The sequence below is a fragment of the Caloenas nicobarica genome, chromosome 36 (genome assembly GCF_036013445.1).
Source record: "Caloenas nicobarica isolate bCalNic1 chromosome 36, bCalNic1.hap1, whole genome shotgun sequence".
Taxonomy (NCBI): Eukaryota; Metazoa; Chordata; class Aves; order Columbiformes; family Columbidae; genus Caloenas; species Caloenas nicobarica.
This window is the reverse complement of record NC_088280.1, coordinates 58,915-86,457: the sequence shown is the minus strand read 5'-3', so window position 1 is coordinate 86,457 and position 27,543 is coordinate 58,915. Positions and strand designations below refer to the sequence as shown.

Sequence of the window (27,543 nt, the reverse complement as noted above, 5' to 3'; positions counted from 1 at the left end):
GGGTCTCAGCCCTGTGTGATGAGCTGGGGGGGTCTCAGCCCCGTGTGATGAGCTGGGGGGGTCTCAGCCCTGTGTGATGAGCTGGGGGGGTCTCAGCCCCGAGTGATGAGCTGGGGGTCTCAGCCCCGAGTGATGAGTTGTGGGGGTCTCAGCCCCATGTGATGAGTTGTGGGGGTCTCAGCCCCGTGTGATGAGCTGGGGGGGTCTCAGCCCTGTGTGATGAGTTGTGGGGGTCTCAGCCCCATGTGATGAGCTGGGGGGGTCTCAGCCCCGAGTGATGAGTTGTGGGGGTCTCAGCCCTGTGTGATGAGCTGGGGGGGTCTCAGCCCCGAGTGATGAGTTGTGGGGGGGTCTCAGCCCCGTGTGATGAGCTGGGGGGGTCTCAGCCCCGAGTGATGAGCTGGGGGGGCTCTCAGCCCTGTGTGATGAGCTGGGGGGGTCTCAGCCCCGAGTGATGAGCTGGGGGGGTCTCGGCCCCATGTGATGAGTTCAGGGGTCTCAGCCCCATGTGATGAGCTGGGGGGGTCTCAGCCCCGAGTGATGAGCTGGGGGGGCTCTCAGCCCTGTGTGATGAGCTGGGGGGGTCTCAGCCCCGAGTGATGAGCTGGGGGGGTCTCGGCCCCATGTGATGAGTTCAGGGGTCTCAGCCCCATGTGATGAGCTGGGGGGGTCTCAGCCCCGTGTGATGAGTTGTGGGGGTCTCAGCCCCGTGTGATGAGCTGGGGGGGATCTCAGCCCTGTGTGATGAGCTGGGGGTCTCAGCCCCGAGTGATGAGCTGGGGGGGTCTCAGCCCTGTGTGATGAGCTGGGGGTCTCAGCCCCGAGTGATGAGCTGGGGGGGATCTCAGCCCTGTGTGATGAGCTGGGGGTCTCAGCCCCGAGTGATGAGCTGGGGGTCTCAGCCCCGTGCCGGGCAGAGGGAGGGGTGCGGGAGGGGACAGGGGCACCTGTGGGACACCCCCCGTGTCCCCCCCGCAGCGGCAGCAGCAAAGGGAAGGACATCAACACCATCAAGTCCCTGCGCGTCCTCCGCGTCCTGCGGCCCCTCAAGACCATCAAGCGGCTGCCCAAGCTCAAGGTGGGCGAGGGGGCGGCTGGGGACACGGCGGGGGGGTCCCGGATGGTGCTGACCCCCCCTCGGTGCTTGTCCCCAAGGCCGTTTTCGACTGTGTGGTGAACTCCCTGAAGAACGTGCTCAACATCCTCATCGTCTACATGCTCTTCATGTTCATCTTCGCCGTGGTGGCCGTGCAGCTCTTCAAGGGCAAGTTCTTCTACTGCACCGACGAGTCCAAGGAGTTCGAGAAGGACTGCAGGTAGGGCAGGGGGGCTGCGGGGGGGGCCCCGGACCCCCGACCCCACCCACCGCCCCGTCCCCCCCCAGGGGCGAGTACCTGGTGTACGAGAAGGACAACGAGGTGAAGGCGCAGAAGCGGGAGTGGAAGAAATACGAGTTCCACTACGACAACGTCCTCTGGGCGCTGCTCACGCTCTTCACCGTCTCCACCGGCGAGGGGTGGCCCCAGTAAGGACATGGGGACGCGGCGGGGGGACACGGGGGCAGCGGGGACCCCCACCCCGTCCCTGCCCTCGTCCCGCCGCAGGGTCCTCAAGCACTCGGTGGACGCCACCTACGAGAACCAGGGCCCCAGCCCCGGGTACCGCATGGAGATGTCCATCTTCTACGTCGTCTACTTCGTCGTCTTCCCCTTCTTCTTCGTCAACATCTTCGTGGCCTTGATCATCATCACCTTCCAGGAGCAGGGGGACAAGATGATGGAGGAGTACAGCCTGGAGAAGAACGAGGTGCCGCCCCCGCCGGGTGACGCGGGTGACGCCGCGGGGGGGTGGCGCCGCGGGGGGGTGACGCCGCGGTGTCCCCGCAGAGAGCCTGCATCGACTTCGCCATCAGCGCCAAGCCCCTGACGCGCCACATGCCCCAGAACCGCCAGAGCTTCCAGTACCGCATGTGGCAGTTCGTGGTGTCCCCCCCCTTCGAGTACACCATCATGGCCATGATCGCCCTCAACACCATCGTGCTCATGATGAAGGTCAGCGGGGGGGACGCGCTGGGGCTGCTCCCTCCCCGGCCCCGGCCTTTGGGCTTCTCCTCCCTGGGGCTTCTCCCTGTCCCCTGGAGCTGCTCGTGGACCTCTGGACCCGTCCCTGTGTCCGTGGATCCGTCCCTGTCCCTGGATCCGTCCCTGTGTCCGTGGATCCGTCCCTGGATCCATCCCTGTGTCCGTGGATCCGTCCCTGTGTCCGTGGATCCGTCCCTGTGTCTGTGGATCCGTCCCTGTGTCCGTGGACCCGTCCCTGTCCCTGGATCCCTCCCTGTGTCCCTGTGATCCGTCCCTGGATCCGTCCCTGTGTCCATGGATCCGTCCCTGTCCCTGGATCCCTCCCTGTGTCCGTGGATCCGTCCCTGTCCCTGGATCCATCCCTGTGTCCGTGGATCCCTCCCTGTCCCTGGATCCATCCCTGTGTCCGTGGATCCGTCCCTGTCCCTGGACCCGTCCCTGTGTCCATGGATCCGTCCCTGTGTCCGTGGACCCGTCCCTGTCCCTGGATCCCTCCCTGTGTCCCTGTGATCTGTCCCTGGATCCATCCCTGTGTCTGCGGATCCGTCCCTGTGTCCCTGTGATCTGTCCCTGTGTCCCTATGATCCGTCCCTGGACCTGTCCCTGTCCCTGGATCCATCCCTGTGTCTGTGGATCCGTCCCTGTGTCCCTGTGATCTGTCCCTGTGTCCCTGTGATCCGTCCCTGGACCCGTCCCTGTCCCTGGATCCATCCCTGTGTCCGTGTGATCCGTCCCTGTCCCTGAATCCACCCTAATCTCTCTGGATCCATCCCTGTGTCCCTGTGATCTGTCCCTTTGTCCATGGATCCCTCCCTGTCCCTGGATCCATCCCTGTCCCTGGGATCTGTCCCTGTCCCTGGATCCCTCCCTGTGTCCATGGATCCCTCCCTGTGTCCGCGGATCCATCCCTGTGTCTGTGGATCCCTCTCTGTCCCTGGATCCGTCCCTGTGTCCCTGTGATCTGTCCCTGGATCCGTCCCTGTGTCCATGGATCCCTCCCTGTCCCTGGATCCGTCCCTGTCCCTGGGATCTGTCCCTGTCCCTGTCCCTGGATCCCTCCCTGTGTCCCTGGGTCCCTCCCTGTGTCCCTGGATCCGTCCCTGTCCCTGGGATCTGTCCCTGTCCCTGTCCCTGGGATCTGTCCCTGTCCCTGGGATCTGTCCCTGTCCCTGGATCCGTCCCTGTCGCTGTCCCCACCCTCCGCGCTGTCCCCCCAGTTCTACGACGCCTCGGACGCCTACGAGAACGTGCTGAAGATGTTCAACAACGTCTTCACCTCCCTCTTCTCCCTCGAGTGTCTCCTGAAGATCATGGCCTTCGGCGTGCTGGTGCGTGCCACCGGGGACAGAGGGGCCCTGGGGACCGCAGGGACACCGGGGGACCGAGCGCATCCCGTGTCCCTCGTCCCCTTTGCAGAATTACTTCCGCGACGCCTGGAACGTCTTTGACTTTGTCACGGTCCTGGGGAGCATCACGGACATCCTGGTGACGGAGTTTGGGGTAGGTGGGCGCCGCCGCTGTCCCCCCCAGCCCCGCGGTGACGCCGGGGCTGTCCCCCCGCTCACCCCTGGCGTGTCCCCCCCCCCGCCCCCAGAACAACTTCATCAACCTCAGCTTCCTGCGGCTGTTCCGCGCCGCCCGGCTCATCAAGCTGCTGCGCCAGGGCTACACCATCCGCATCCTGCTCTGGACCTTCGTCCAGTCCTTCAAGGTGCTGCCCGTGTCCCCCCCCCCCCGGCCGGGGACCGGGGCCGCGTCCCCCCCCGGCGCGGTGTCACCGTCCCCGCTCTGTCCCCAGGCGCTGCCCTACGTGTGCCTGCTCATCGCCATGCTCTTCTTCATCTACGCCATCATCGGGATGCAGGTGAGAGCCCCCCCGGCGTCCCCGCCGTCCCCCCGCGGTCCCCCCGCTGTCCCCCGGCCCCCCCCTCAGCCACCGCGGCCCCCCCAGGTCTTCGGGAACATCGGCATCGAGGAGGAGGACGACGAGTCGGCCATAACGCAGCACAACAACTTCCGCACCTTCTTCCAGGCGCTCATGCTCCTGTTCCGGTGGGTCCCCGGCGCGGGCCGCTGTCACCCGCCGTCACCAGGGCCGCGTCCGTGTGTCCCCCGGCACGGGCACAGGGACACCCAGGGGCGACCCCCCCGCACGTCCCGGTGTCACCCGCTGTCCCCAGTGCCATGGCAGCGTGTCCCCCAGTGTCCCCCAGTGTCCCCAGTGCCATGGCAGCGTGTCCCCCAGTGTCCCCCAGTGTCCCCCAGTGTCCCCAGTGCCATGGCAGCGTGTCCCCCAGTGTCCCCCAGTGTCCCCCAGTGTCACCAGTGCCATGGCAGCGTGTCCCCCAGTGTCCCCCAGTGTCCCCCAGTGTCCCCCAGTGTCCCCAGTGCCATGGCAGCGTGTCCCCCAGTGTCCCCCAGTGTCCCCCAGTGTCACCCAGTGTCCCCAGTGCCATGGCAGCGTGTCCCCCAGTGTCACCCAGTGTCACCAGTGCCATGCTGTGTCCCCCAGTGTCCCCAGTGCCATGGCAGCGTGTCCCCCAGTGTCACCCAGTGTCACCAGTGCCATGTTGTGTCCCCCAGTGTCACCAGTGCCATGCTGTGTCCCCCAGTGTCCCCAGTGTCCCCAGTGCCATGTTGTGTCCCCCAGTGTCACCCAGTGTCACCAGTGCCATGTTGTGTCCCCCAGTGTCACCAGTGCCATGCTGTGTCCCCCAGTGTCACCCAGTGTCCCCAGTGCCATGTTGTGTCCCCCAGTGTCACCCAGTGTCACCAGTGCCATGTTGTGTCCCCCGGTGTCCCCAGTGCCATGGCAGCGTGTCCCCCAGTGTCCCCCAGTGTCACCAGTGCCATGTTGTGTCCCCCAGTGTCCCCAGTGCCATGGCAGCGTGTCCCCCAGTGTCCCCCAGTGTCACCAGTGCCATGCTGTGTCCCCCAGTGTCCCCAGTGCCATGGCAGCGTGTCCCCCAGTGTCCCCCAGTGTCCCCAGTGCCATGTTGTGTCCCCCAGTGTCCCCAGTGCCATGGCAGCGTGTCCCGCAGTGTCCCCCAGTGTCACCAGTGCCATGCTGTGTCCCCCAGTGTCCCCAGTGCCATGGCAGCGTGTCCCCCAGTGTCACCCAGTGTCACCAGTGCCATGTTGTGTCCCCCAGTGTCCCCAGTGCCATGGCAGCGTGTCCCCCAGTGTCCCCCAGTGTCACCAGTGCCATGCTGTGTCTCCCAGTGTCCCCAGTGCCATGGCAGCGTGTCCCCCAGTGTCACCAGTGCCATGCCGGCACGTCCCCCAGTGTCACCCAGTGTCCCCAGTGCCATGTTGTGTCCCCCGGTGTCACCAGTGCCATGGCAGCGTGTCCCCCAGTGCCACCCAGTGTCACCAGTGCCATGCCGGCACGTCCCCCAGTGTCCCCCAGTGTCACCAGTGCCATGCTGTGTCCCCCAGTGTCACCAGTGCCATGCCGGCACGTCCCCCAGTGTCCCCCAGTGTCCCCAGTGCCATGCTGTGTCCCCCAGTGTCCCCCAGTGTCACCAGTGCCATGCTGTGTCCCCCAGTGTCCCCAGTGCCATGGCAGCGTGTCCCCCAGTGTCCCCCAGTGTCCCCAGTGCCATGCCGGCACGTCCCCCAGTGTCCCCCAGTGTCCCCAGTGCCATGCTGTGTCCCCCAGTGTCCCCAGTGCCATGGCAGCGTGTCCCCCAGTGTCACCCAGTGTCACCAGTGCCATGTTGTGTCCCCCGGTGTCACCAGTGCCATGGCAGGGTGTCCCCCATTGTCACCCAGTGTCACCAGTGCCATGCTGTGTCCCCCCATCGTGGTCCCAGTGTCCCCAGTGCCATGCCGGCACGTCCCCCAGTGTCACCCAGTGTCACCAGTGCCATGCTGTGTCCCCCAGTGTCCCCAGTGCCATGGCAGCGTGTCCCCCAGTGTCACCCAGTGTCACCAGTGCCATGCTGTGTCCCCCAGTGTCCCCCAGTGTCACCAGTGCCATGCTGTGTCCCCCAGTGTCCCCAGTGCCATGGCAGCGTGTCCCCCAGTGTCCCCCAGTGTCACCAGTGCCATGCTGTGTCCCCCAGTGTCCCCAGTGCCATGGCAGCGTGCCCCCCAGTGTCACCCAGTGTCACCAGTGCCATGCCGGCACGTCCCCCAGTGTCACCCAGTGTCCCCACTGCCATGTTGTGTCCCCCAGTGTCCCCAGTGCCATGGCAGCGTGTCCCCCAGTGTCACCCAGTGTCACCAGTGCCATGCCGGCACGTCCCCCAGTGTCACCCAGTGTCCCCACTGCCATGTTGTGTCCCCCAGTGTCCCCAGTGCCATGGCAGCGTGTCCCCCAGTGTCACCCAGTGTCACCAGTGCCATGCTGTGTCCCCCAGTGCCACCCAGTGTCACCAGTGCCATGGCAGTGTGTCCCCCAGTGTCCCCCAGTGTCACCAGTGCCATGCTATGTCCCCCAGTGTCCCCAGTGCCATGGCAGCGTGTCCCCCAGTGCCACCCAGTGTCCCCAGTGCCATGGCAGCGTGTCCCCCAGTGCCACCCAGTGTCACCAGTGCCATGTTGTGTCCCCCAGTGTCACCAGTGCCATGCTGTGTCCCCCCATCGTGGTCCCAGTGTCCCCAGTGCCATGCCGGCACGTCCCCCAGTGTCACCCAGTGTCACCAGTGCCATGTTGTGTCCCCCCAGCATGGTCCCAGTGCCACCCAGTGTCCCCAGTGCCATGGCGGCGTGTCCCCCAGTGCCACCCAGTGTCACCAGTGCCATGTTGTGTCCCCCAGTGTCACCAGTGCCATGGCAGCGTGTCCCCCAGTGTCCCCCAGTGTCACCAGTGCCATGCTGTGTCCCCCAGTGTCCCCAGTGCCATGGCAGCGTGTCCCCCAGTGTCCCCCAGTGTCACCAGTGCCATGTTGTGTCCCCCAGTGTCACCAGTGCCATGGCAGCGTGTCCCCCAGTGTCACCCAGTGTCACCAGTGCCATGCCGGCACGTCCCCCAGTGTCACCCAGTGTCCCCACTGCCATGTTGTGTCCCCCAGTGTCCCCAGTGCCATGGCAGCGTGTCCCCCAGTGTCACCCAGTGTCCCCAGTGCCATGCCGGCACGTCCCCCAGTGTCACCCAGTGTCCCCACTGCCATGTTGTGTCCCCCAGTGTCCCCAGTGCCATGGCAGCGTGTCCCCCAGTGTCACCCAGTGTCACCAGTGCCATGCTGTGTCCCCCAGTGCCACCCAGTGTCACCAGTGCCATGGCAGTGTGTCCCCCAGTGTCCCCCAGTGTCACCAGTGCCATGCTATGTCCCCCAGTGTCCCCAGTGCCATGGCAGCGTGTCCCCCAGTGCCACCCAGTGTCCCCAGTGCCATGGCAGCGTGTCCCCCAGTGCCACCCAGTGTCACCAGTGCCATGTTGTGTCCCCCAGTGTCACCAGTGCCATGCTGTGTCCCCCCATCGTGGTCCCAGTGTCCCCAGTGCCATGCCGGCACGTCCCCCAGTGTCACCCAGTGTCACCAGTGCCATGTTGTGTCCCCCCAGCATGGTCCCAGTGCCACCCAGTGTCCCCAGTGCCATGGCGGCGTGTCCCCCAGTGCCACCCAGTGTCACCAGTGCCATGTTGTGTCCCCCAGTGTCCCCAGTGCCATGGCAGCGTGTCCCCCAGTGTCCCCCAGTGTCACCAGTGCCATGCTGTGTCCCCCAGTGTCCCCAGTGCCATGGCAGTGTGTCCCCCAGTGTCCCCCAGTGTCACCAGTGCCATGCTGTGTCCCCCAGTGTCCCCAGTGCCATGGCAGCATGTCCCCCAGTGTTACCCAGTGTCACCAGTGCCATGTTGTGTCCCCCAGTGTCCCCAGTGCCATGCCGGCACGTCCCCCAGTGTCACCCAGTGTCACCAGTGCCATGCTGTGTCCCCCCATCGTGGTCCCAGTGTCCCCAGTGCCATGCCGGTGTGTCCCCCAGTGTCCCCAGTGCCATGCCGGCACGTCCCCCAGTGCCACCCAGTGTCCCCAGTGCCACCCAGTGTCCCCAGTGCCATGCCGGCACGTCCCCCAGTGCCACCCAGTGTCCCCAGTGCCACCCAGTGTCCCCAGTGCCATGCCGGCACGTCCCCCAGTGCCGCCCAGTGTGTCCCCCAGTGCCACCCCTTGTCCCCGCCGGCGCGTCCCCCCCGTCGGCCGGTGTCACCCCTGCCGCCCGTGTCCCCGTGTCCCAGGAGTGCCACCGGGGAGGCGTGGCACGAGATCATGCTGTCCTGCCTGAGCGGGAAGCCCTGCGACCAGAACTCGGGCATCAAGGAGGACGAGTGCGGCAACGAGTTCGCCTATTTCTACTTCGTGTCCTTCATCTTCCTCTGCTCCTTCCTGGTGAGCCTGGGGGGGCCACGGCGCGGGGGGGGGACACCCTGGATTTGTCCCCACACCCCGACACCCCCTTCTTGTGTGTGTCTCCCACCCCCCCCCAAAAAAAAAAAAGATGCTGAACCTCTTTGTCGCCGTCATCATGGACAACTTCGAGTACCTGACGCGCGACTCGTCCATCCTGGGCCCCCACCACCTGGACGAGTACGTGCGCGTCTGGGCCGAGTACGACCCCGCCGCATGGTAAGGACCCCCCCGGCATGGACCCCCCCGGAACGAGCCCCCCAGAATAGGGGGGGACAAGGGAGGGGGGCAGGGACCGCCCCGGACGCCTGGGTCCCCTCTCAGCGCAGCGGCTCCCAGGGGAGCGTCCCCCCCCATGCGGGGACTCGGCTGACCGGCTGGTGCCCCCCCCCCCAAAAATAAAAAAAACCAGTGGGGCCCGGGGGTGCACAGCAGGTTCCCAAGAGCCCCCACCCCGTCCCCAGGGGCCAGGGGACCTGGTGTCCCCCCAGAGAGGTGTGTGTCCCCCAGGGGGTGTCCCCCCCCCAGGGGGTGTCCCCAGCTCCGCTGTCCCCACGCAGCCGTGGGGGGCCGTCCCCCCCCCGCGGTGCCGATTAACGTGTCCTCTCTCGATTGTAGGTGCTCGGTGCCGGATTCTCCCTCTTGCCCCCCGGGGGGGTCCAGCCGGGTGTCCCCACCACGTCCCGGGGGGGTCTCTGCCGTGTCCCAGGGTGTCCCACGAGGCCCGGGGGGTCTCTTGGGGTGTCCCCGATGCTCTGCCACCTCCCGTGCTGGGCTATACTGGTCCACGCTGGGATCAACTGCGGGGCGGGGGGGGCTCCAACTCTTCCCTCCACCCCCCCACGCCGTGTCACCCACAAGTGACATCAGAGCTCAGCGCGGGGGGGATCCCACCCCCCAGCCTCTTCCTCCTCCTCCCCCAGTCTCTGTGCCCCAGTTCCCCCAGCTCCATGCCCAGTCCCCCCCCCAGTTTCCGTGCCTCAGTTTCCCCCCCCCAGTCTCCATTCCCCAGTTTCCCCCAGTCTCCATTCCCCAGTTTCCCCAGTCCCCATGCCCAGTCCCCCCAGTCCCCCCAGTCTCCAAGCCCAGTCTCCCCCAGTCTCCATGCCCAGTCTCCCCCAGTCTCCATTCCCCAGTTTCCCCAGCTCCATGCCCAGTCCCCCCCAGTCCCCATGCCCAGTCCTCCCAGTCTCCATTCCCCAGTTTCCCCAGTTTCCATGCCCAGTCCCCCCAGTCTCCATTCCCCAGTTTCCCCAGCTCCATGCCCAGTCCCCCCAGTCCCCATGCCCAGTCTCCCCCAGTCTCCATGCCTCAGTTTCCCCCGCTCCATGCCCAGTCCCCCCCAGTTTCTGTGCCCAGTCCCCCCCAGTCTCCATGCCTCAGTTTCCCCAGTCCCCATGCCCAGTCCCCCCAGTTTCTGTGCCCAGTCCCCCCAGTCTCCATGCCTCAGTTTCCCCAGTCCCCATGCCCAGTCCCCCCAGTCCCCCCAGTTTCCATGCCCAGTCCCCCCAGTTTCCGCGCCCCAGTTTCCCCAGCTCCATGCCCAGTCCCCCCAGTCCCCATCCCAGTCCCCCCAGTCTCCATGCCTCAGTTTCCCCAGCTCCATGCCCAGTCCCCCCAGTCCCCATCCCAGTCCCCCCAGTCCCCCCAATCCCCATGCCCAGTCCCCCCAGTCCCCCCAGTCCCCATGCCCAGTCCCCCCAGTTTCCGCGCCCCAGTTTCCCCCCTGCGCCGCGCCGCCGCGTCGCCGCCCCCCACTAACCGCCGCCCCCCCCGTATTTTTCTTGCAGCGGCCGCATTCACTATAAGGACATGTACAGTTTATTACGCGTAATCTCGCCCCCCCTGGGCTTAGGCAAGAAATGCCCTCATAGGGTTGCCTGCAAGGTTTGAATTTCCCCCCCCCGGCACCCCGGGATGAGCGAATGGCGCTTGGCACCACCATATATATATGATATTGCCACGGATATATATATATATATAGAGACAGCCGTCCAGCCGCAGCCCCCCCGGGCCGCATGGAGCCCCCCCGGGGGTGCGCGGCCGCCCCTCCCGCGGCCGCCCCTCGCTTGGCCCCGTTCACCGGCTGCTCTTCTGTTCTTCTCCTCCTTCTTCTTTCCTCCGCGTCTCTGGCTCCTTCTGGCTCACGGCTTTTTCTGGCCATTTCTGGCCACTTTTGTCCTTTCTCGTCCTTTTCTTGTCCATTTTTGTCCATTCTCGTCCTTTTCTTGTCCATTTTTGTCCATTCTCGTCCTTTTCTTGTCCTTTTTCTGTCCCTTTTTGTCCATTTTTGTCCTTCTCCTGCCCCTTCTTGTCCATTCTCGTCCTTTTCCTGTCCATTTTCTGTCTTTTTTTCTCCGATTTTCCCCATGTTTTCTCTATTTCTGTCCATTTTTCCTCCATTTCTGTCCATTCTCGTCCTTTTCTTGTCCATTTTTGTCCTTTCTCATCCTTTTCTTGTCCTTCTCCTGTCCCTTCTTGTCCATTCTCGTCCTTTTCTTGTCCATTTTTGTCCTTTCTCGTCCTTTTCTTGTCCTTTTTCTGTCCCTTTTTGTCCTTTTTCTGTCCCTTTTTGTCCATTCTCGTCCTTTTCCTGTCCATTTTCTGTCTTTTTTTTCTCCGATTTTCCCCATGTTTTCTCTATTTCTATCAATTTTTCCTCCATTTCTGTCCATTTTCGTCCTTTTCTGTCCATTTCTTCTCCTTTTCCTGTCCATTTTCTGTCTTTTTTTTCTCCTTGTCCATTTCTGTCCATTTTTGTCCATTTCTGTCCATTTTCTGTCTTTTTTTTCTCCAATTTTCCCCATGTTTTCTCTATTTCTGTCCATTTGTTCACCATTTCTGTCCATTTTTGTCCTTTTTTGTCCTTCTCTTGTCCATTTTCTGTCCGTTTTATCCCAATTATTCCTCCATTTCTGTCCATTTTTGTCCTTTTCCTGTCCATTTTCTGCCCTTTTTTTCCCATTTTTCTCCATTTTTTATCAATTTCTCTCCACTTTTGTCCAATTCTGTCCAATTTGTGTCCATTTTTTCTCCATTTTAATCCATTTTTTCTCCATTTCTGTCCGTTTTCTGTCCGTTTTTTCTCCATTTCTGTCCATTTTCTGTCCATTTTTATGTCAATTTTTTCTCTATTTTTTGTCAATTTCTGTCCATTTTTTGTCCATTTTTCCTCCATTTTTTCTCCGTTTTATGTCCATTTTTTCTCCTTTTTTGTCCATTTTTTCTCCTTTTAAAATCAATTTCTGTCCATTTTTTGTCCATATTCTGTCCATTTTTTCTCCATTTTTACATCAATTTTTTCTCCATTTCTGTCCATTTTTTCTCTATTTCTGTCCAATTTTTGTTCATTTCTGTCCATTTTTCTGTCCATTTTTAATGTCAATTTCTTCTCCATTTTTTATCAATTTCTGTCCATTTTTTCTCCATTTCTGACCATTTTTTCTGTATTTCTGTCTATTTTCTCTCATTTTTTTGTCCATTTCTGTCCATTCCTGTCCTTTTCCTGTCCATTTTTTCTCCATTTCTGTCCATTTTCTGCCCATTTTTTCTCAATTTTTTGGTCCATTTCTGTCCATTTCGGTCCTTTTTTGTCCTTTTCCTGTCCATGTCCTGCCCTTTTTTTCCCATTTTTTCTCCAATTCTGTCCATTTTTGTGCTTTTCTTTTCCATTTTCTGTCCTTTTTTGGTCCATTTCTGTCCTTTTCCTGTCCATTTTTCGTCCATTTTTTGCCAATTTCTGTCTATTTTCTGTCCATTTTCTGCCCTTTTTTCTCCATTACTGTCCATTTTTTCTCTATTTCTGTCCATTTTTTTCATTTCTGTCCATTTTTAATGTCCATTTCTTCTCCATTTTTTATCAATTTCTGTCCATTTTTTGTTCATTTCTGTCCATTTTCTCTCCATTTCTGTCCATTTTTTCCGTATTTCTGTCTATTTTCTGTCCTTTTTTTGTCCATTTATGTCCATTTTTTATGTCCACTTTTTCTCCATTTTTGTCCATTTTCTGTCCGTTTTTTCTCCATTTCTGTCCATTTTTTGCCCAATTCTGTCCATTTTTATGTCAATTTTTTCTCCATTTTTGATGTCCATTTTTTCTTCATTTTTTCTCCTTTTTTCTCCATTTTCTGTCCATTTTTTCCTCCATTTTTCTCCATTTCTGTCCATTTTCTGTCCATTTTTTGTCCATTTTCTGTCCATTTTCTGTCCTTTTTCTGTCCATTTCTGTCCATTCCTGTGCATTTCTGTCCATTTTTTGTCCATTCCTGTCCATTTTTTTGTCCATTTTCTGTCCATTCCTGTCCATTTTCTGTCCATTTTTGTCCATTTTCTGTCCATTTTCTGTCCATTCCTGTCCATTTTCTGTCCATTTCTGTCCATTCCTGTCCATTCCTGTCCATTTCTGTCCATTTTCTGTCCATTTTCTGTCCATTCCTGTCCATTTTCTGTCCATTTTTTGTCCATTTTCTGTCCATTCCTGTCCGTTCCTGTCCATTTTCTGTCCATTTTTGTCCATTTTCTGTCCATTTTTGTCCATTTTCTGTCCATTTTCTGTCCATTTTCTGTCCGTTCCTGTCCATTCCTGTCCATTCCTGTCCATTTCTGTCCATTTTCTGTCCATTCCTGTCCATTTTCTGTCCATTCCTATCCATTTTCTGTCCATTCCTGTCCGTTCCTGTCCATTCCTGTCCGTCTGTCCGTTTCCGTCCGCGTCTGTCCATTTTCCCCCCCCCCTCTCCCCGCTTCCTCGCCCTTCCCTCCGTTCCCGGCCCTCTGTCCGTCCTTGGGCGGCTCCGTCCGTCGGCCGCGCCGGTGTCCGTGTGTCCTGGTTTCTGCCCCCAGGGGCCGCCTGCCGTGCTCGGCCATGTACGAAATGCTGCGGCACATGCCCCCGCCCCTGGGCTTAGGCGAGAAATGCCCGCCCCGAGCCGCCTATAAGGTAGAATAGCCCCGGCCCCCCCCGCAGCGCCGGGGGCTCGCGGCCTTTGCGGGGGGGGGTTGGCGGGGGGGGTTTTTTTTTGCTGGTGGTTTCTTGGTTTTTTTGCTGTTTTTCTCCCCCTGCGGCCGCCGGCCCCGCTGCCCCCCCCGGACGGGCTGGGTAAGATCGGGACCCCCCCGGCTGCAGTGGGGACGGAGCCCCCGAAACCCCGATTTGGGGTCCCCATTGGGCTCAGGCAGCCCCCCCAAAATAACCCTATTTGGGGTCCCCATTGGGCCCAGGCAGCCCCCCCAAAAATAACCCCTATTTGGGGTCCCCATTGCGCTCAGGCAGCCCCCCCAAAATAACCCTATTTGGGGTCCCCATTGGGCTCAGGCAGCCCCCCAAAATAACCCGATTTGGGGTCCCCATTGGGCCCAGGCAGCCCCCCAAAATAACCCCTCTTTGGGGTCCCCATTGGGCTCAGGCAGCCCCCCCAAAATAACCCTATTTGGGGTCCCCATTGGGCCCAGGCAGCCCCCCCAAAATAACCCTATTTGGGGTCCCCATTGGGCTCAGGCAGCCCCCCCAAAATAACCCTATTTGGGGTCCCCATTGCGCTCAGGCAGCCCCCCCAAAATAATCCTGTCTGGGGTCCCCATTGGGCTCAGACACCCCCCAAAAATAACCTTATTTGGGGTCCCCATTGGGCTCAGACACCCCCCAAAAATAACCCTATTTGGGGTCCCCATTGGGCTCAGGCAGCCCCCCAAAATAACCCGATTTGGGGTCCCCATTGGGCTCAGGCAGCCCCCCCCAAAATAACCCCTATTTGGGGTCCCCATTGGGCTCAGGCAGCACCCCAAAATAACCCTATTTGGGGTCCCCATTGGGCTCAGGCAGCCCCCCCAAAATAACCCGATTTGGGGTCCCCATTGGGCTCAGGCAGCCCCCCCAAAATAACCCTATTTGGGGTCCCCATTGGGCCCAGGCAGCCCCCCCAAAATAACCCTATTTGGGGTCCCCATTGCGCTCAGGCAGCCCCCCCAAACCCCCTATTTGGGGTCCCCATTGGGCTCAGGCAGCCCCCCCAAAATAACCCTATTTGGGGTCCCCATTGGGCTTGCAAAGCCCCCCCAAAATAACCCTATTTGGGGTCCCCATTGGGCTCAGAAATCCCCCTCCAAAATGCCTATTTGGGGACCCCCCCGGTGCTCAGACAGCCCCCCAGAGAACCCCTATTTGTGGCCCCCATTTGGCTCGGACAGCCCCACAAATAAACCTTCTATTTGGGGACCCCCCTGGCGCTTGCAAAGCCCCCCAAAAACCCCCTATTTGGGGACCCCCCCGGGGCTCAGCCCCCAAACCTGGGGTTCGAGGCCACCTCGCCCAGCACAGCCCATTTTTAGGGCCCCCCCGGGGGTCGCCCCCTCTGCCCCGTTTCCCCCCCCATTTTTCCCCCATCCCGCCCCCCGGTGAGCCCCCCCGCCCCCCCGCCGCTGCACGGTCCCCGCCCGGGGGGGTTCGGCTGCTCGGGAGCTGCATCGTGGGGGGGGGACACACGGATCCCGGGGGGGGCGCATGGGAACCCCGCGGCTCCTGCCTCAGTTTCCCCATCGGCACCGCTCGCTCCCTGCTCGGCTGCATGGGGGGGGGGCGCTGCATGGGGGGGGGGGCGCTGCCTTTTGGGGGGGGGGGGCACCTCCTGCCACCACTGGCAGCGGGGGGGGGTCATGGGGCTCCACAGGGCAAACTCATCGCTCCCCCCCCCCCATCACCCAGCACGTCCCCCTGCCCCCCCCGCCCCGCGAATGCCGCTTTGCACCCCGAGCCCCCCCCCTTGGCTGCCCCCCCACCCCCGGGCACCCCCCGCTGCACGCGCTGCCTGCGCTGCCCGCCCGGACACCGGGGTCCCGCTTGGCCGTGTCCCCCCCCAGCAACCCGGGGGGGTCGCGGCCGGGGGAGAAGGCGGGGGGGGGGGGGGCGGGTTGGGGATGGGGGGGGGTCTGTGCCTCAGTTTCCCGCCTTCTCGCCGGCCCCGGGCGCGCCGGGGGGGCCGGGGGTGACCCCCCTCCCCGCTCTGCTGGCCCCGCAGCGGCTGCTCCGCATGGACCTGCCGGTGGCCGATGACAACACGGTGCATTTCAACTCCACCCTCATGGCCCTGATCCGCACCGCCCTCGACATCAAGATCGCCAAAGGCAGGGGGGGACACGGGGACACCGGGGGGGACACCACGGGGGGACACGGGGACACCGGCTGGAGGGGCTGCGGTGGCCTCCAGGGGGTGGGGTGGGGGCTTGGGGGGACAGGGACACCAAGAGGTTGGGGACCAGGTGCCGAGGATGCTGGAGGGGTGGGGACTTGGGGGGACAGGGACCCCAAAGGGACAGGGACTCTGGGGGGCTGGGGACAAGGACGGGGACTTCGGGGGACAAGGACCCCAAAGGGACAGGGACTCTGAGGGGGGACAGGGACCCTGGAGGGCTGGGGACAAGGATGGGGACTTGGGGGGACAGGGACCCCAAAGGGACAGGGACTCTGGGGGGACGGGGATTCCAGAGGAATGGGGACAAGGACGGGGACTTGGGGGGACAGGGACCCCAAAGGGACAGGGACCCTGGAGGGCTGGGGATTCCAGAGGAATGGGGACAAGGACGGGGACTTGGGGGGACAGGGACCCCAAAGGGACAGGGACCCTGGAGGGCTGGGGACAAGGACGGGGACTTGGGGGGACAGGGACCCCAAAGGGACAGGGACCCTGGAGGGATGGGGACAAGGATGGGGACTTGGGGGGACAAGGACCCCAAAGGGACAGGGACTCTGAGGGGGGACAGGGACACTGGAGGGCTGGGGACAAGGATGGGGACTTGGGGGGACAGGGACTCCAAAGGGACAGGGACTCTGGAGGGCTGGGGACAAGGACTCCAAAGGGACAGGGACTCTGGGGGGGCACAGGGACACTGGAGGGATGGGGAAAAGGGTCCCTTAGGTGACAAGGACAGGAATGGGGTCCCTTGGCGTGGAGGGGACAGGAACTGGGAGCCCAGGGATGGGGGACAAGGGGGGACACCAGGGGACGGGTGTCCCCGGGGGTGACAGGGGGTGGCTGAGCTGTCCCCTCCGCAGGGGGAGCCGACAAGCAGCAGATGGACGCGGAGCTGCGCAAGGAGATGATCGCCATCTGGCCCAACCTGTCCCCCAAGAACCTGGACCTGCTCGTCACCCCCCACAAGTGTAAGGGCCCGTCCCCGTGTCCCCGCTGTCCCCGTCCCTGGCCCCTCTCACCCGCTGTCCCCGCAGCCACCGACCTGACGGTGGGGAAGATCTACGCTGCCATGATGATCATGGAGTATTACCGGCAGAGCAAGGCCAAGAAGCTGCAGGCCATGCGGGAGGAGCAGGTGGGGACACCGCTGTCCCCTCCCCGTGTCCCTCCGGTGTCCCCAGCCCAGCCCTGTCCCCTCCCCGTGTCCCTCCGGTCTCCCCAGCCCAGCTCCATCCCCTTCGGTGTCCCTCCAGTGTCCCCATCCTCGTCCCCTCTCTGTATCCCTCCAGTGTCCCCCTCCCAGCCCTGTGTGCCCCCAGTGTCCCCAGCCCAGCTCCATCCCCTCCAGGGTCCCTCCAATGTCCCCATCCCAACCTTGTCCCCTTCCCAAGTCCCTCCAGTGTCCCTATCCCATCCTTGTCCCCTCCCCGTGTCCCCCCAGTGTCCCCAGCCCAGCTCCATCCCCTCCAGTGTCCCCCTCCCAGCCCTGTGTCCCCCCAGTGTCCCCAGCCCAGCTCCATCCCCTCCTCTGCCACCTCCTGCATCCCCATCCCATCCCTGTCCCCTCCCCATGTCCCTCCCGTGTCCCCATCCATCCCAGCTCCGTTTCCTCCCCGTGTCCCAGCCCCGTCCCCCCCGCCACGTTGTCCCCGCCGTGTCCCCAACCGCCCCGTGTCCCCGCAGAACCGGACGCCGCTGATGTTCCAGCGCATGGAGCCACCGTCCCCCACGCAGGAGGGGACAACGGGGACGGACGCGGCGCCCACGGCCGAGCCGGGCGCGGGGCTGTAAGTGTCACCAGCCCCCTCCTGTCCCCGGCCCCCACCCGGGGACAGCGGGGCGCTGAGCCGCCTGTCCCCCCCCAGGGCCACGCGCGACGGGGGCCTGAAGGAGAGTCAGTCCTGGGTGACCCAGCGCGCCCAGGAGATGTTCCAGAAAACGGGGACGTGGAGCCCCGAGCGGGGACTCCCCGAGGACGTCCCCAACAGCCGCCCCAACTCCCAGGTGAGGGGCTGTGACACCGCGGGGTCCCCCCTCCTTCAGTCCCAGGGTCCCCAGGGTCCCCCCAGCCCCGCAGGGCCCCCCGTGTCCCTTGAGTCCCCCATGTCCCCAGGGGTCCCCTGAGCCCCATCCGCCCCTTCTCCATCCATCCCTGTGTCCCCATGTCCCCACCTGCATATCTGTCCCCATGTCCCCCAGTGTCTGTCCCCCCCTTCCAAACTTTGCCTGGCACCCTGCTGTGCCTCAGTGTCCCCTGTGCCTCAGTTTCCCCTGGTGCCCCAGTGTCCCCTGGTGCCTCAGTGTCCCCTGGTGCCCCGGTGCCTCAGTTTCCCCTGATGCCTCAGTGTCCCCAGCGCCTCAGTGTCCCCTGGTGCCCCAGTGTCCCCTGTGCCTCAGTGTCCCCAGTGCCTCAGTTTCCCCTGTGCCTCAATGTCCCCAGTGCCTCAGTTTCCCCCCGGTGCCCTGGTGTCCCCAGTGCCTCAGTTTCCCCCCGGTGTCCCCCGCGGCTCAGTGTCCCCGTCCCCGCAGCTGGTGGAGATGCGGGACATGGCCAAGGACGGCTACTCGGACAGCGACTACCTGCCCATGGAGGGACACGGCCGCGCCGCCTCCATGCCGCGCCTGCCCGCCGACAACCAGGTGAGGGGGTGTCCCCCGTCACACCCTGTCCTGTCCCCCCGGGGACGGTCCCCAGGCTCGGCAGCATGTCACCCCCCCGCAGCCCCCCCTGCGCTGCTTTAATGGGGGGCGGTGGCTTTTGGGGGCGCCTGGGCTGCGCTGTGGTGGCTGGGGACAGTGTGGGGACAGGGACGCTCTGGCTGCTCTGCTGCTCGCCCACGGGCCACCCCGGTCCCTGACGACGTGGGTCGCTGTCCCCTGTGCCAGCGGGTGCCGCCGGTTCTGGGGGTGTCGCCACCGGCTCTGGGGGTGTCACCCCCTCCGCGTGCCCCGGGATTGGGGACGGGAACGGGGACAGGGACGCTCTGGCTGCTCCGCTCATCGCTGCTGCTCGCCTGGCCGGCGCTTGGCTCTGCGTGGGGTGACCCTGGCCCTACCGTGCCCCCCAGTGTCCCCTCGCCACTGTGTCCCCCACTGTCCCCTCCGTGCTCACCCTCTCTCCCCAGCTCTGCAGGTGCTGCCTGGGCTGGCTATGGCAGATGCGTCCCCGCTGTCCCCCCGTGTCCCCGCCGTCCCCCCGAGTCCCCGCTGTCCCCCCGTGTCCCTGCTGACCCCCCGAGTCCCCGCCGTCCCCCAGAGTCCCCGCCATCCCCCTGTGTCCCCGCTGCCCCCCCTGTCCCCCCGAGTCCCCGCTGTCCCCCCGAGTCCCTGCTGTCCCCCTGTGTCCCCACCATCCCCCCGTGTCCCCGCTGTCCCCTTGAGTCCCCGCCATCCCCCCGAGTCCCCGCTGTCCCCCCGTGTCCCCGCTGTCCCCCCGTGTCCCCGCCGACCCCCCGAGTCCCCGCCATCCCCCCGTGTCCCCGCCATCCCCCCGAGTCCCCGCTGTCCCCCCGTGTCCCCGCCATCCCCCCGTGTCCCCGCTGTCCCCTCGAGTCCCCGCCGTCCCCCCGAGTCCCCGCTGTCCCCCCCGTGCTCACTGTCTCTCTCTCTCCCGGCTCTGCGGGCGCCGGCTCTGGCAGAGGAGGAAGGTCCGACCCCGTGGGAATAACCTCAGTGTAGGTGCCAGAGCCCCCCGGTCCCCGTGTCCCCTTCCTCACCCCCCGTCCCTGTCCCCGTGTCCCCTTCCTCACCCCCCGTCCCTGTCCCCGTGTCCCCTTCCTCACCCCCCGGTCCCCGTGTCCCCTTCCTCGCCCCCCGGTCCCCATGTCCCCTTCCTCGCCCCCATCTCGTCCGTCCCCGCCGTGTCCCACCCCCTGGGCCACCCGGCCCCTCGCGGCCCCGTGTCCCAGCACCAGCGTGGCCAGCGAGGAGCAGCGTCCCCTTGTCCCCGTGCCCTTGTCCCCGTGCCCCCCCGGCGGTGGCGGCGCAGCTCAACGGTCGGAGCGGCTGGGGGGGGAACACAGGGTGCGGCTGAGATGCTGCACCGGAGCGTGTCCGTCCCCAGGACCGTGGGGACGCGGTGACAGGGACACGGTGACATCGCGTCCCCTCCCAGCCCCGCTGGGGGACACACGGCGGGGGGGCCGGAGCTGGGGGGGGGCAGGAGGGAGGGGACAGTGCGGGGGGGCCGGCACCTGCAGACGGACGGACGGACGGAGGGACCAAGAGCTCCGAGCGGGGCAGCGCACACAGGTCGCCCTTCCCTGGAGGGGCCCCCTGCGCTGTCCCCCCCCGGACCGTCCCCGCGCTGTCCCCCCAGCCCATCTCGGACTCCAGCCCCATGAAGCGCTCGGCCTCCATGCTGGGCCACCCCCGCGCCCGCGCCATCCGCCTGGACGACTATTCCCTGGAGCGCGTGGTCCCCGTCCCCGAGGAGGGACAGCGGCACCACCCGCGCCGCAGGGACCGGGGACACCGCTCCGAGCGCTCCCTCAGCCGCTACACCGACGGGGACACAGGTGGGACCCCCCCGGGGACCCCCTCACACCCCACCTGCGCGTCCCCTGGGTCACACCATCTCCTGCCACCCTGGGTGTCCCCAAGGCCACCCTGTCCCTCTGGTGGGGCCCCTTCATCTCCTGAGCCAGATGTCCCCAAAGCCACCAGCTCTTCTGCTGCACCCTGTGTCCCCTGGGCCACCCCATCTCCACCGTGTCCCCATCTCCACTGTGTCCCCATGTCCCCTGGGCCACCCCATCTCCACCGTGTCCCCATCTCCACTATGTCCCCATGTCCCCTGGGCCACCCCATCTCCACCGTGTCCCCATTTCCACTATGTCCCCATGTTCCCAGGGCCACCCCATCTCCGCTGTGTCCCCATCTCCACCACGTCCCCAGGGCCACCCCGTCTCCACCGTGTCCCCATGTCCCCAGGGCCACCCCGTCTCCGCCGTGTCCCCATCTCCACCACGTCCCCAGGGCCACCCCGTCTCCACCGTGTCCCCATCTCCTCCTGCACCCCATGTCCCCAGGGCCACCCCGTCTCCACCGTGTCCCCATCTCCACCATGTCCCCAGGGCCACCCCATCTCCGCCGTGTCCCCATCTCCTCCTGCACCCCACGTCCCCCAGGTGCCCCCATCTTCCCCACCGCGTCCCCAGCCCCTCCCGCCCCACCTGCCCCCCCGTGTCACCCCCTGTCCCGTGTCCCCCCCCAGGGCTGGGCACAGACCTGAGCGTCACGACGCAGTCGGGCGACGTCCCCCCCAAGGAGCGGGGGGACCCCGAGCGGGGCCGCACCAAGGACCGCAAGCACCGGCACCACCACCACCACCACCACCACCACCACCACGGCCCCCCCGGCGGGGGCGACAAGGACCGCGGCCCCCCCGAGCGCCACGACTACGGGCGGCCCCGCTCCCGCGACCGCCGCTGGTCGCGCTCCCCCAGCGAGGGCCGGGAACACGCGCCCCCCCGGCAGGTGGGTCCCCCCCGCCGCTCCCCCCTGCGCCTCTAGGGACCCCCCGCCCACGGGGGGCACGGGACCCCCCCACCCAAGGGCTGCGTCCCCTCGGCTGGGTCCTCGGGCTTGGGGTTCAACCAAAGACCCCCCATCATCCCCAGAACCCCCCCCGAGTGCTGGGGGCATTGGGACCCCCCCATGGTTGCTTGGGTGGGGGGGGAGTCCCAGTCCCCCCTACCCATTCAGCCCACACCCCAGTTTATACTGGTGGCAGCCAGGATCCCAGTTACACCCATGGAACCCCCCCAGTACCCACCGTGGGGGTGCAGCCCCCCCAGCTAGAGGGTGACGGGGTGGGGGGGACACACGGGGACACCCCTGGGGGGAATCTGGGGGTGCAAAGGGGGCGTTGCGCTCGGCGACACTTTGACCCCTCCGGATGCCCCCCCGCTTCCCACTCTCGACCCCCCCCCCGCACGGAGCCCCTTCGCTTGGCCCCCCCGGTGCCCCCGCTGCTTTGGGGGGGGGCCGTGATTCACTCTCTGTCTCCATCGCTGGGCTGTGGCTGCGCCGCCCCCACGAGGGGGGGCCCAGGTAAGCGCTTCAGGCCCCCCCCCCCGCCTGCTCCGAACCCCCCCCGGCTCCGGCCACCCCCCCTTGGCCACGCTGGAAAGTTTGGAACAAACCCGCCCCGCCAGGGCCCCCCCGCGGCGAGGGGCAGGGGGGCACAGGCCTGAATTGGGGTGACCCCCCCTGCGCCCCCCGGCCAGGCAATGGGGGGCCCATCCCCAAGCCCCAGGTCCCTGCAGGGAACGGATGGGGGTGCACAGGGTGTGTGTCCCCCCCAGGTAACATTTTGGGGTGCAGGTTCCCCCCCCCAGGCCGACTCTTCCAAACTTCTCCAGCCCGCGCTCCCCCCATCTCTCCCGGCTGACCCCCCTCCCTGACCCCCCCCCCTTTGCCTTGTGAGTGGCTTTGGGGGGACCCAGCACCCCCACATCCCCCCCGCACCCCCCACCTCTTCTCACTTCTCTCCCCTCTGCTTCTCTCCTTTGGTTTTTTCTCTCCCCCCCGAATTGTGTCCCTGCCGCTTTTCTCTGCCCCCCCGTGTCCGCATGGCCGTGGCTGTGACCCCCCCAATGCCCCCCCATGTCTCCGCTTGTCCTCCCAACCCACGTCTGTGCCCCCCCCGTGTCCCTTCCCTTGTACCCACGTCCCCGTGCCCCCCCCGCGCCCTTTTGTCTGTGTCCCCCATGTCCCGTTCCCACGCTCCGTGTCCCGTTCCCACGCTCCCCTCATGTCCGTGTCCCCCGTGTCCCTTCCCTTGTGTCCCATTTCACACCCCCATGTGTCCCCCATGTCCGTGTCCCCCATGCCCTCCCTGTGCCCCCCACGTTCTCCCTGTGCCCCCCGTTCCCGCGCTCCATCCCCATGTCCCCCGTGCCCTCCGTGTCCGTGTCCCCCACGTTCTCTCCGTGTCCCCCATGTTCTCCCTGTGCCCCCCATGTCCTCCCTGTGCCCCCCGTTCCCGCGCTCCATCCCCATGTCCCCCGTGCCCTCCGTGTCCGTGTCCCGTACGTTCTCTCTGTGTCCCCCATGTTCTCCCTGTGCCCCCCATGTCCTCCCTGTGCCCCCCGTTCCCGCGCTCCATCCCCATGTCCCCCGTGCCCTCCGTGTCCGTGTCCCGTACGTTCTCTCTGTGTCCCCCATGTTCTCCCTGTGCCCCCCATGTCCTCCCTGTGCCCCCCGTTCCCGCGCTCCATCCCCATGTCCCCCGTGCCCTCCGTGTCCGTGTCCCCCACGTTCTCTCCGTGTCCCCCATGTTCTCCCTGTGCCCCCCATGTTCTCCCTGTGCCCCCCGTTCCCACGCTCCATCCCCTCCCGTCCCCCCCATGTCCGTGTCCCCCATGTCCTCCCTGTGCCCCCCCGTTCCCGCGCTCCATCCCCATGTCCCCCGTGCCCTCCGTGTCCGTGCCCCCCCCGTTCTCCCCGTGCCCCCCGTCTCGCCGCCCCGCTCCCGCGCTCCACCCCCGTGCCCCCCCCGTCATCCCCGATGTCTCGCTGTTGCTGTAGGGCAGTAGTTCGGTGAGCGGCAGCCCGGTGCTCTCCACCTCGGGGACCAGCACCCCCCGGCGCGCCCGCCGCCAGCTCCCGCCGACCCCCGCCACGCCGCGGCCGCACGTCTCCTACTCGCCCGCCGCCCGGCGCCCCCCGCCCGCCGCGCCGCCCCCCGCCCGCGGGCCCCGCCGCCCCCCGCCCGCCGAGCCCCGCGCCGCCCGCGCCGCCGCCCGCTGGCCCGACCCCGCCCGGGGCCCCCGCGACGCGGAGCCGCCGCTCGACGGCCGCGGCCCCCGGGGCCCCCGCGGCGGCGGGGGGGGCGGCCCGGGGTTGTCGCCCCCGCGGCCCGGCCGCCGGTTGCCCAACGGCTACTACCCGGTGCACGGCGGCGGGAAGGGGCGGCCCGGCCTCCGCGACCCGTACAGCGAGACGGACGATGACTGCTGCTAGCGGCGCCCCCGCCACTGTCGCGACAGGGCGCCGGCGGCGCGGCGGCGGATCGCGGCGGGGAGGGGGCTTGGACGCCGCACACGCGCGCCGCCCGCCCCCGCCCGCCCCCGGGGCTATGGATGAGTTTTATCATCTGGAGGAGCCGCCGCGGGGGGCGGCCCCGGGGACCCCCCCGCCAACAATCCCGCCCGCGCGCGGAGCCCCCGGCCGGAGGAGCCGCCGGGGCGGGAGCGGCCGCGGGAAACGGAGACCGGGGAGAGTCCGGACCGGGAACCGGCGCCGGGAACCGGCACCGCCGGGCGCCCCCCCGCCCGAGGCACGGAGGCGGCGGGGCCGGGGCTGCCGCCATTGCATGAACCGAGTTACCGAAACCAGAAATAAAGATTAAAAAAAAAAAGACAAAAAAAAAAAAAAGAACCCGAAACCCCCAGAACAAACGAAACCATTAAAAACAAAGAGGAATTTTGGATCGAGCCCCTTCTCGCTCCTTCCCGGGATCGGCACCCCCCGCCCCCCCCGCCAGGACCCCGGTGGTGCCACCGCCCGGCGCCCCCACCCCCCGCCTGGAGGGACCGGAGCAGCCGGCGGCCCCCCCGAAAAGGACCCAGGCATCCGGGCGCCCTCCCCGCCCCCCCCCGGCTCCACCCCCGTGGGCAGCACGTGCGGTTTCCCGGAACCGGGGGGGTTTCCCCCCCCCCCCGGCCCTGGGGGGAAACCGCGGCGGGGAGGGGGCGAGCGGCACAAACCTCCCCCCAACCCCCGTTCCCAAAACAAGAACTTTTTCCCCCAAAGTTTGGGCCGAGCCCGAGGGCACAAACAGCCCGAGCAGCCGCGGCCCCCCCGAGACACGAGAGAATCCACCGCCCCCCCCCGAAACCGCTTTGCCCCCCAAATTGAGGGGAGGGGACACTGAGGCTGGTGTCACGGGGACACAGAGCGACCCCCCCCCCCCGCAAACCCCCCCGAGGCAGCAGCTGCACAAAACCCACTTTAATTTCATTAACAAAATAATTGAATTTGAGGAGAGCGGGGGGGGGGCAGGGCCGGCCTGGAGCCCCCCCCAGCACGACACAACCGCTGAGTCCGTCACGGCGGGGGGGGCACCGGGGGGGCTGGGGGCCCGCCGGGGGCCCCGAGAGCCCCTGTGGCCCGGGGGGGGCTCCGTGTCCCCCCCGTACCGGTCCCGTGTGTCCCGGGGGGGCTCCGTGTCCCCCCCGTACCGGTCCCGTGTGTCCCGGGGGGGGCTCCGTGTCCCCCCCGTACCGGTTCCGTGTGTCCCGGGGGGCTCCGTGTCCCCCCCGTACCGGTCCCGTGTGTCCCGGGGGGGGCTCCGTGTCCCCCCCGTACCGGTCCCGTGTGTCCCGGGGGTGTCCCCGCACCGGTCCCGTGTGTCCGGGGGGGGCCTCCTCTCCGCGCCCCCGGTGGGGTCCGTGTCTCCGGGGGGTCTCCGGGGGCTCAACACGCCCCGACAGCGCGGACCAGGAGCCCGAAGGCGGCGGCGGGGGGGCCCGAGCAGCGCCCGGGGGGCCCCGGGCCGAGCGGCGGCTCCTCCGCCTCCAGCCGCGCCCGTTTGCTCGGTACCGGCGCCGCCCCGGGCCCGCCCGAGCCGCTGCTCCGCCGCTTCCGCCCGGCCCGCGCCGGCGGGGGCGCCCCGGGGGCGCTCCGGGGGTCCTGGAGGGGCGGCAGCCGCGGGGCGCTCGGCGGGTCGCGGTACCGGCTCGGGGGGTCCCGGTTCGCGGCGTCCGGGGCCGGTGGGTCCGTCCGGTCCGGGGTCGGTCGGTGCCCGCGGTTCGGGCTCGGAGGGTCTCCCCGGTGCGGGGCCGGTGCGAACGGCGGGTCCGCGGGTCCCGTTCCCGGTGGGGTCCCCATGACGGGTCCCGGTGCGAACGGCGGGTCCGCGGGTCCCGTTCCCGGTGGGGTCCCCATGACGGGTCCCGGTGCCGTCCTCGGTGGGGTCCCCATGACCGGTCCCGGTGCGAACGGCGGAGCCGCGGGTGCTGTTACCGGTGGGGTCCTCGTGGCGAGTCCCGGTACGAACGGCGGGTCTGCGGGTCCCGTTCCCGGTGGGGTTCTCGTGGCGGGTCCCGTTCCCGGTGGGGTCCCCATGACGGGTCCCGGTGCGAACGGCGGAGCCGCGGGTGCTGTTACCGGTGGGGTCCCCGCGGCGGGTCCCGGTGCGAACGGCGGAGCCGCGGGTGCTGTTACCGGTGGGGTCCCCGCGGCGGGTCCCGGTGCGAACGGCGGAGCCGCGGGTCCCGTTCCCGGTGGGGTCCCCATGACGGGTCCCGGTGCGAACAGCGGGTCTGCGGGTGCTGTTACCGGTGGGGTCCCCACGGCGGGTCCCGGTGCGAACGGCGGGTCCGCGGGTCCCGTTCCCGGTGGGGTCCCCGCGGCGGGTCCCGGTGCCGTTCCCGTCTCGGCGGCAGCGCGGGCGCTCAGGTACCGGTACCGGGCGGCGCGGACGAGCAGCGAGAGCTGGAGGCTCCGGTGCAGGCGGAGGCCGCCGCGCTGGAAGCGGCCCCGGTAAAGCTTCCAGACCGACACCGTGAGCAGCCGCTGCGCCTCCTCCATGGCGGCGGCGAGAGCGGGGCGGGCCCGGGCGAGGGGGTTTTATGGCCCCGGTCCGGCCCCCCCCGCCCCGCTCCGCCCCGCCCCCGGTTCCCCCCCCGCCGCATCCGGTCCCGGCTCCGCGGCGCCGGGGGGACGGAAATGGCGGGGGCGGCGGGGAGCGCTGCGGGGGGGGCCTGTGCCCCCCCGGGATCCCCGTGTGGTCACTGTGCCCCCCCGGGTGAGGGTTCCTGTGTCCCCCCGGGATGGGGTGGCCGTTTGCTCCCATTGAGGGGGGGTCCCTGCGCCCCCCCCGGGATCCCCGTGTCCCCGCCCGGGGTCCCCGTGTCCCCCCCCGAGATCCCCGTGTCCCCCCCCGGGATCCCCGTGTCCCCCCCCGAGATCCCCGTGTCCCCTCCCGGGGTCCCTGCGCCCCCCCCGGGATCCCCGTGTCCCCCCCCGGGGTCCCCGTGTCCCCTCCGGGGTCCCCGTGTCCCCCCCCGAGATCCCCGTATCCCCCTCCGGGATCCCCGTGTCCCCCCCCCGGGATCCCCGTGTCCCCCCCCGGGATCCCCGTGTCCCCTCCCGGGGTCCCTGCGCCCCCCCCGGGATCCCCGTGTCCCCCCCCCGGGATCCCCGTGTCCCCTCCGGGGTCCCCGCGCCCCCCTGCCCGGGGCAGTCACACGGAGGGGGGCGGGTGACACGGGGACTCCCCCCCCGCCCCGTGACGTCACCCCGTTTCCATGCCCGTATAAGGGGTTCCGTGACGACAGGAAGGGGAAGGGGGCGGGGCCGCGCGCGCGGGGGAGGAAGGAGCCGCTTCCGCCCGCCCAAATAAGGGCACGGGGTGGGCGGGGCCGAGCGGGAGAAGCCCCGCCCCCTCCCTCCGGCGCCGCCGCGTGCAGCGCGCCCTGCACGAGCCTTGCACGAGCACCAGGCCTTGCACGAGCCTTGCACGAGCCTTGCACGAGCACCAGGCCTTGCACGAGCCTTGCACCTTGTACAAGCGGCTCTTGCACAAGCACCAGCCCTGCGGGTGCACCAGGCCGTGCACGGGCGTTGCACAAGCACCAGGCCTTGCACGAGCGCCAGGCCTTGCATGAGCGCCGGGCCTTGCACGAGCCTTGCACAAGCCTTGCACGAGCCTTGCACCTTGTACAAGCAGCTCTTGCACAAGCACCAGCCCCGCAGGTGCACCAGGCCTTGCACGGGCGTTGCATGAGCACCGGGCCTTGTACAAGCGACTCTTGCACAAGCACCAGCCCTGCACGTGCACCAGGCCTTGCACGGGCATTGCATGAGCACCGGGCCTTGCACGAGCACTGGGCTTTGCACAAGCACCGTGCTTTGCAAGAGCACTGGGCTTTGCACAAGCACTGGGCATTGCACGAGCCCCGCACCTTGTACAA

At 66.4% G+C, this 27,543-nt stretch overlaps 2 protein-coding genes across 2 annotated transcripts in view; one reads left to right on the top strand and one right to left on the bottom strand.

The window, feature by feature from the left end:
- CACNA1A (calcium voltage-gated channel subunit alpha1 A) overlaps positions 1 to 23,587 on the top strand; it is a 45,202-nt gene extending 21,615 nt beyond the window's left edge. Inside the window, 23 exon segments of the mRNA XM_065654897.1 lie at positions 979 to 1,078; positions 1,156 to 1,316; positions 1,385 to 1,525; positions 1,605 to 1,806; positions 1,887 to 2,051; positions 3,299 to 3,409; positions 3,498 to 3,581; positions 3,676 to 3,792; positions 3,880 to 3,945; positions 4,033 to 4,133; positions 8,264 to 8,414; positions 8,524 to 8,651; positions 13,275 to 13,371; positions 15,446 to 15,551; positions 16,480 to 16,587; positions 16,654 to 16,754; positions 17,303 to 17,406; positions 17,485 to 17,623; positions 18,149 to 18,259; positions 19,258 to 19,293; positions 19,938 to 20,136; positions 20,835 to 21,097; positions 23,153 to 23,587. Of these exon segments, the coding sequence (XP_065510969.1) occupies positions 979 to 1,078; positions 1,156 to 1,316; positions 1,385 to 1,525; positions 1,605 to 1,806; positions 1,887 to 2,051; positions 3,299 to 3,409; positions 3,498 to 3,581; positions 3,676 to 3,792; positions 3,880 to 3,945; positions 4,033 to 4,133; positions 8,264 to 8,414; positions 8,524 to 8,651; positions 13,275 to 13,371; positions 15,446 to 15,551; positions 16,480 to 16,587; positions 16,654 to 16,754; positions 17,303 to 17,406; positions 17,485 to 17,623; positions 18,149 to 18,259; positions 19,258 to 19,293; positions 19,938 to 20,136; positions 20,835 to 21,097; positions 23,153 to 23,587 (3,226 nt within the window).
- Positions 23,588 to 24,955: 1,368 nt separating this feature from the next.
- IER2 (immediate early response 2) lies at positions 24,956 to 26,177 on the bottom strand. Its single transcript, XM_065655019.1, has one exon. It carries the CDS (start codon positions 26,156 to 26,158, stop codon positions 25,043 to 25,045), a length of 1,116 nt encoding a protein of 371 aa, XP_065511091.1. The 5' UTR covers positions 26,159 to 26,177; the 3' UTR covers positions 24,956 to 25,042.
- Between the last annotated feature and the right edge of the window lie 1,366 nt (positions 26,178 to 27,543).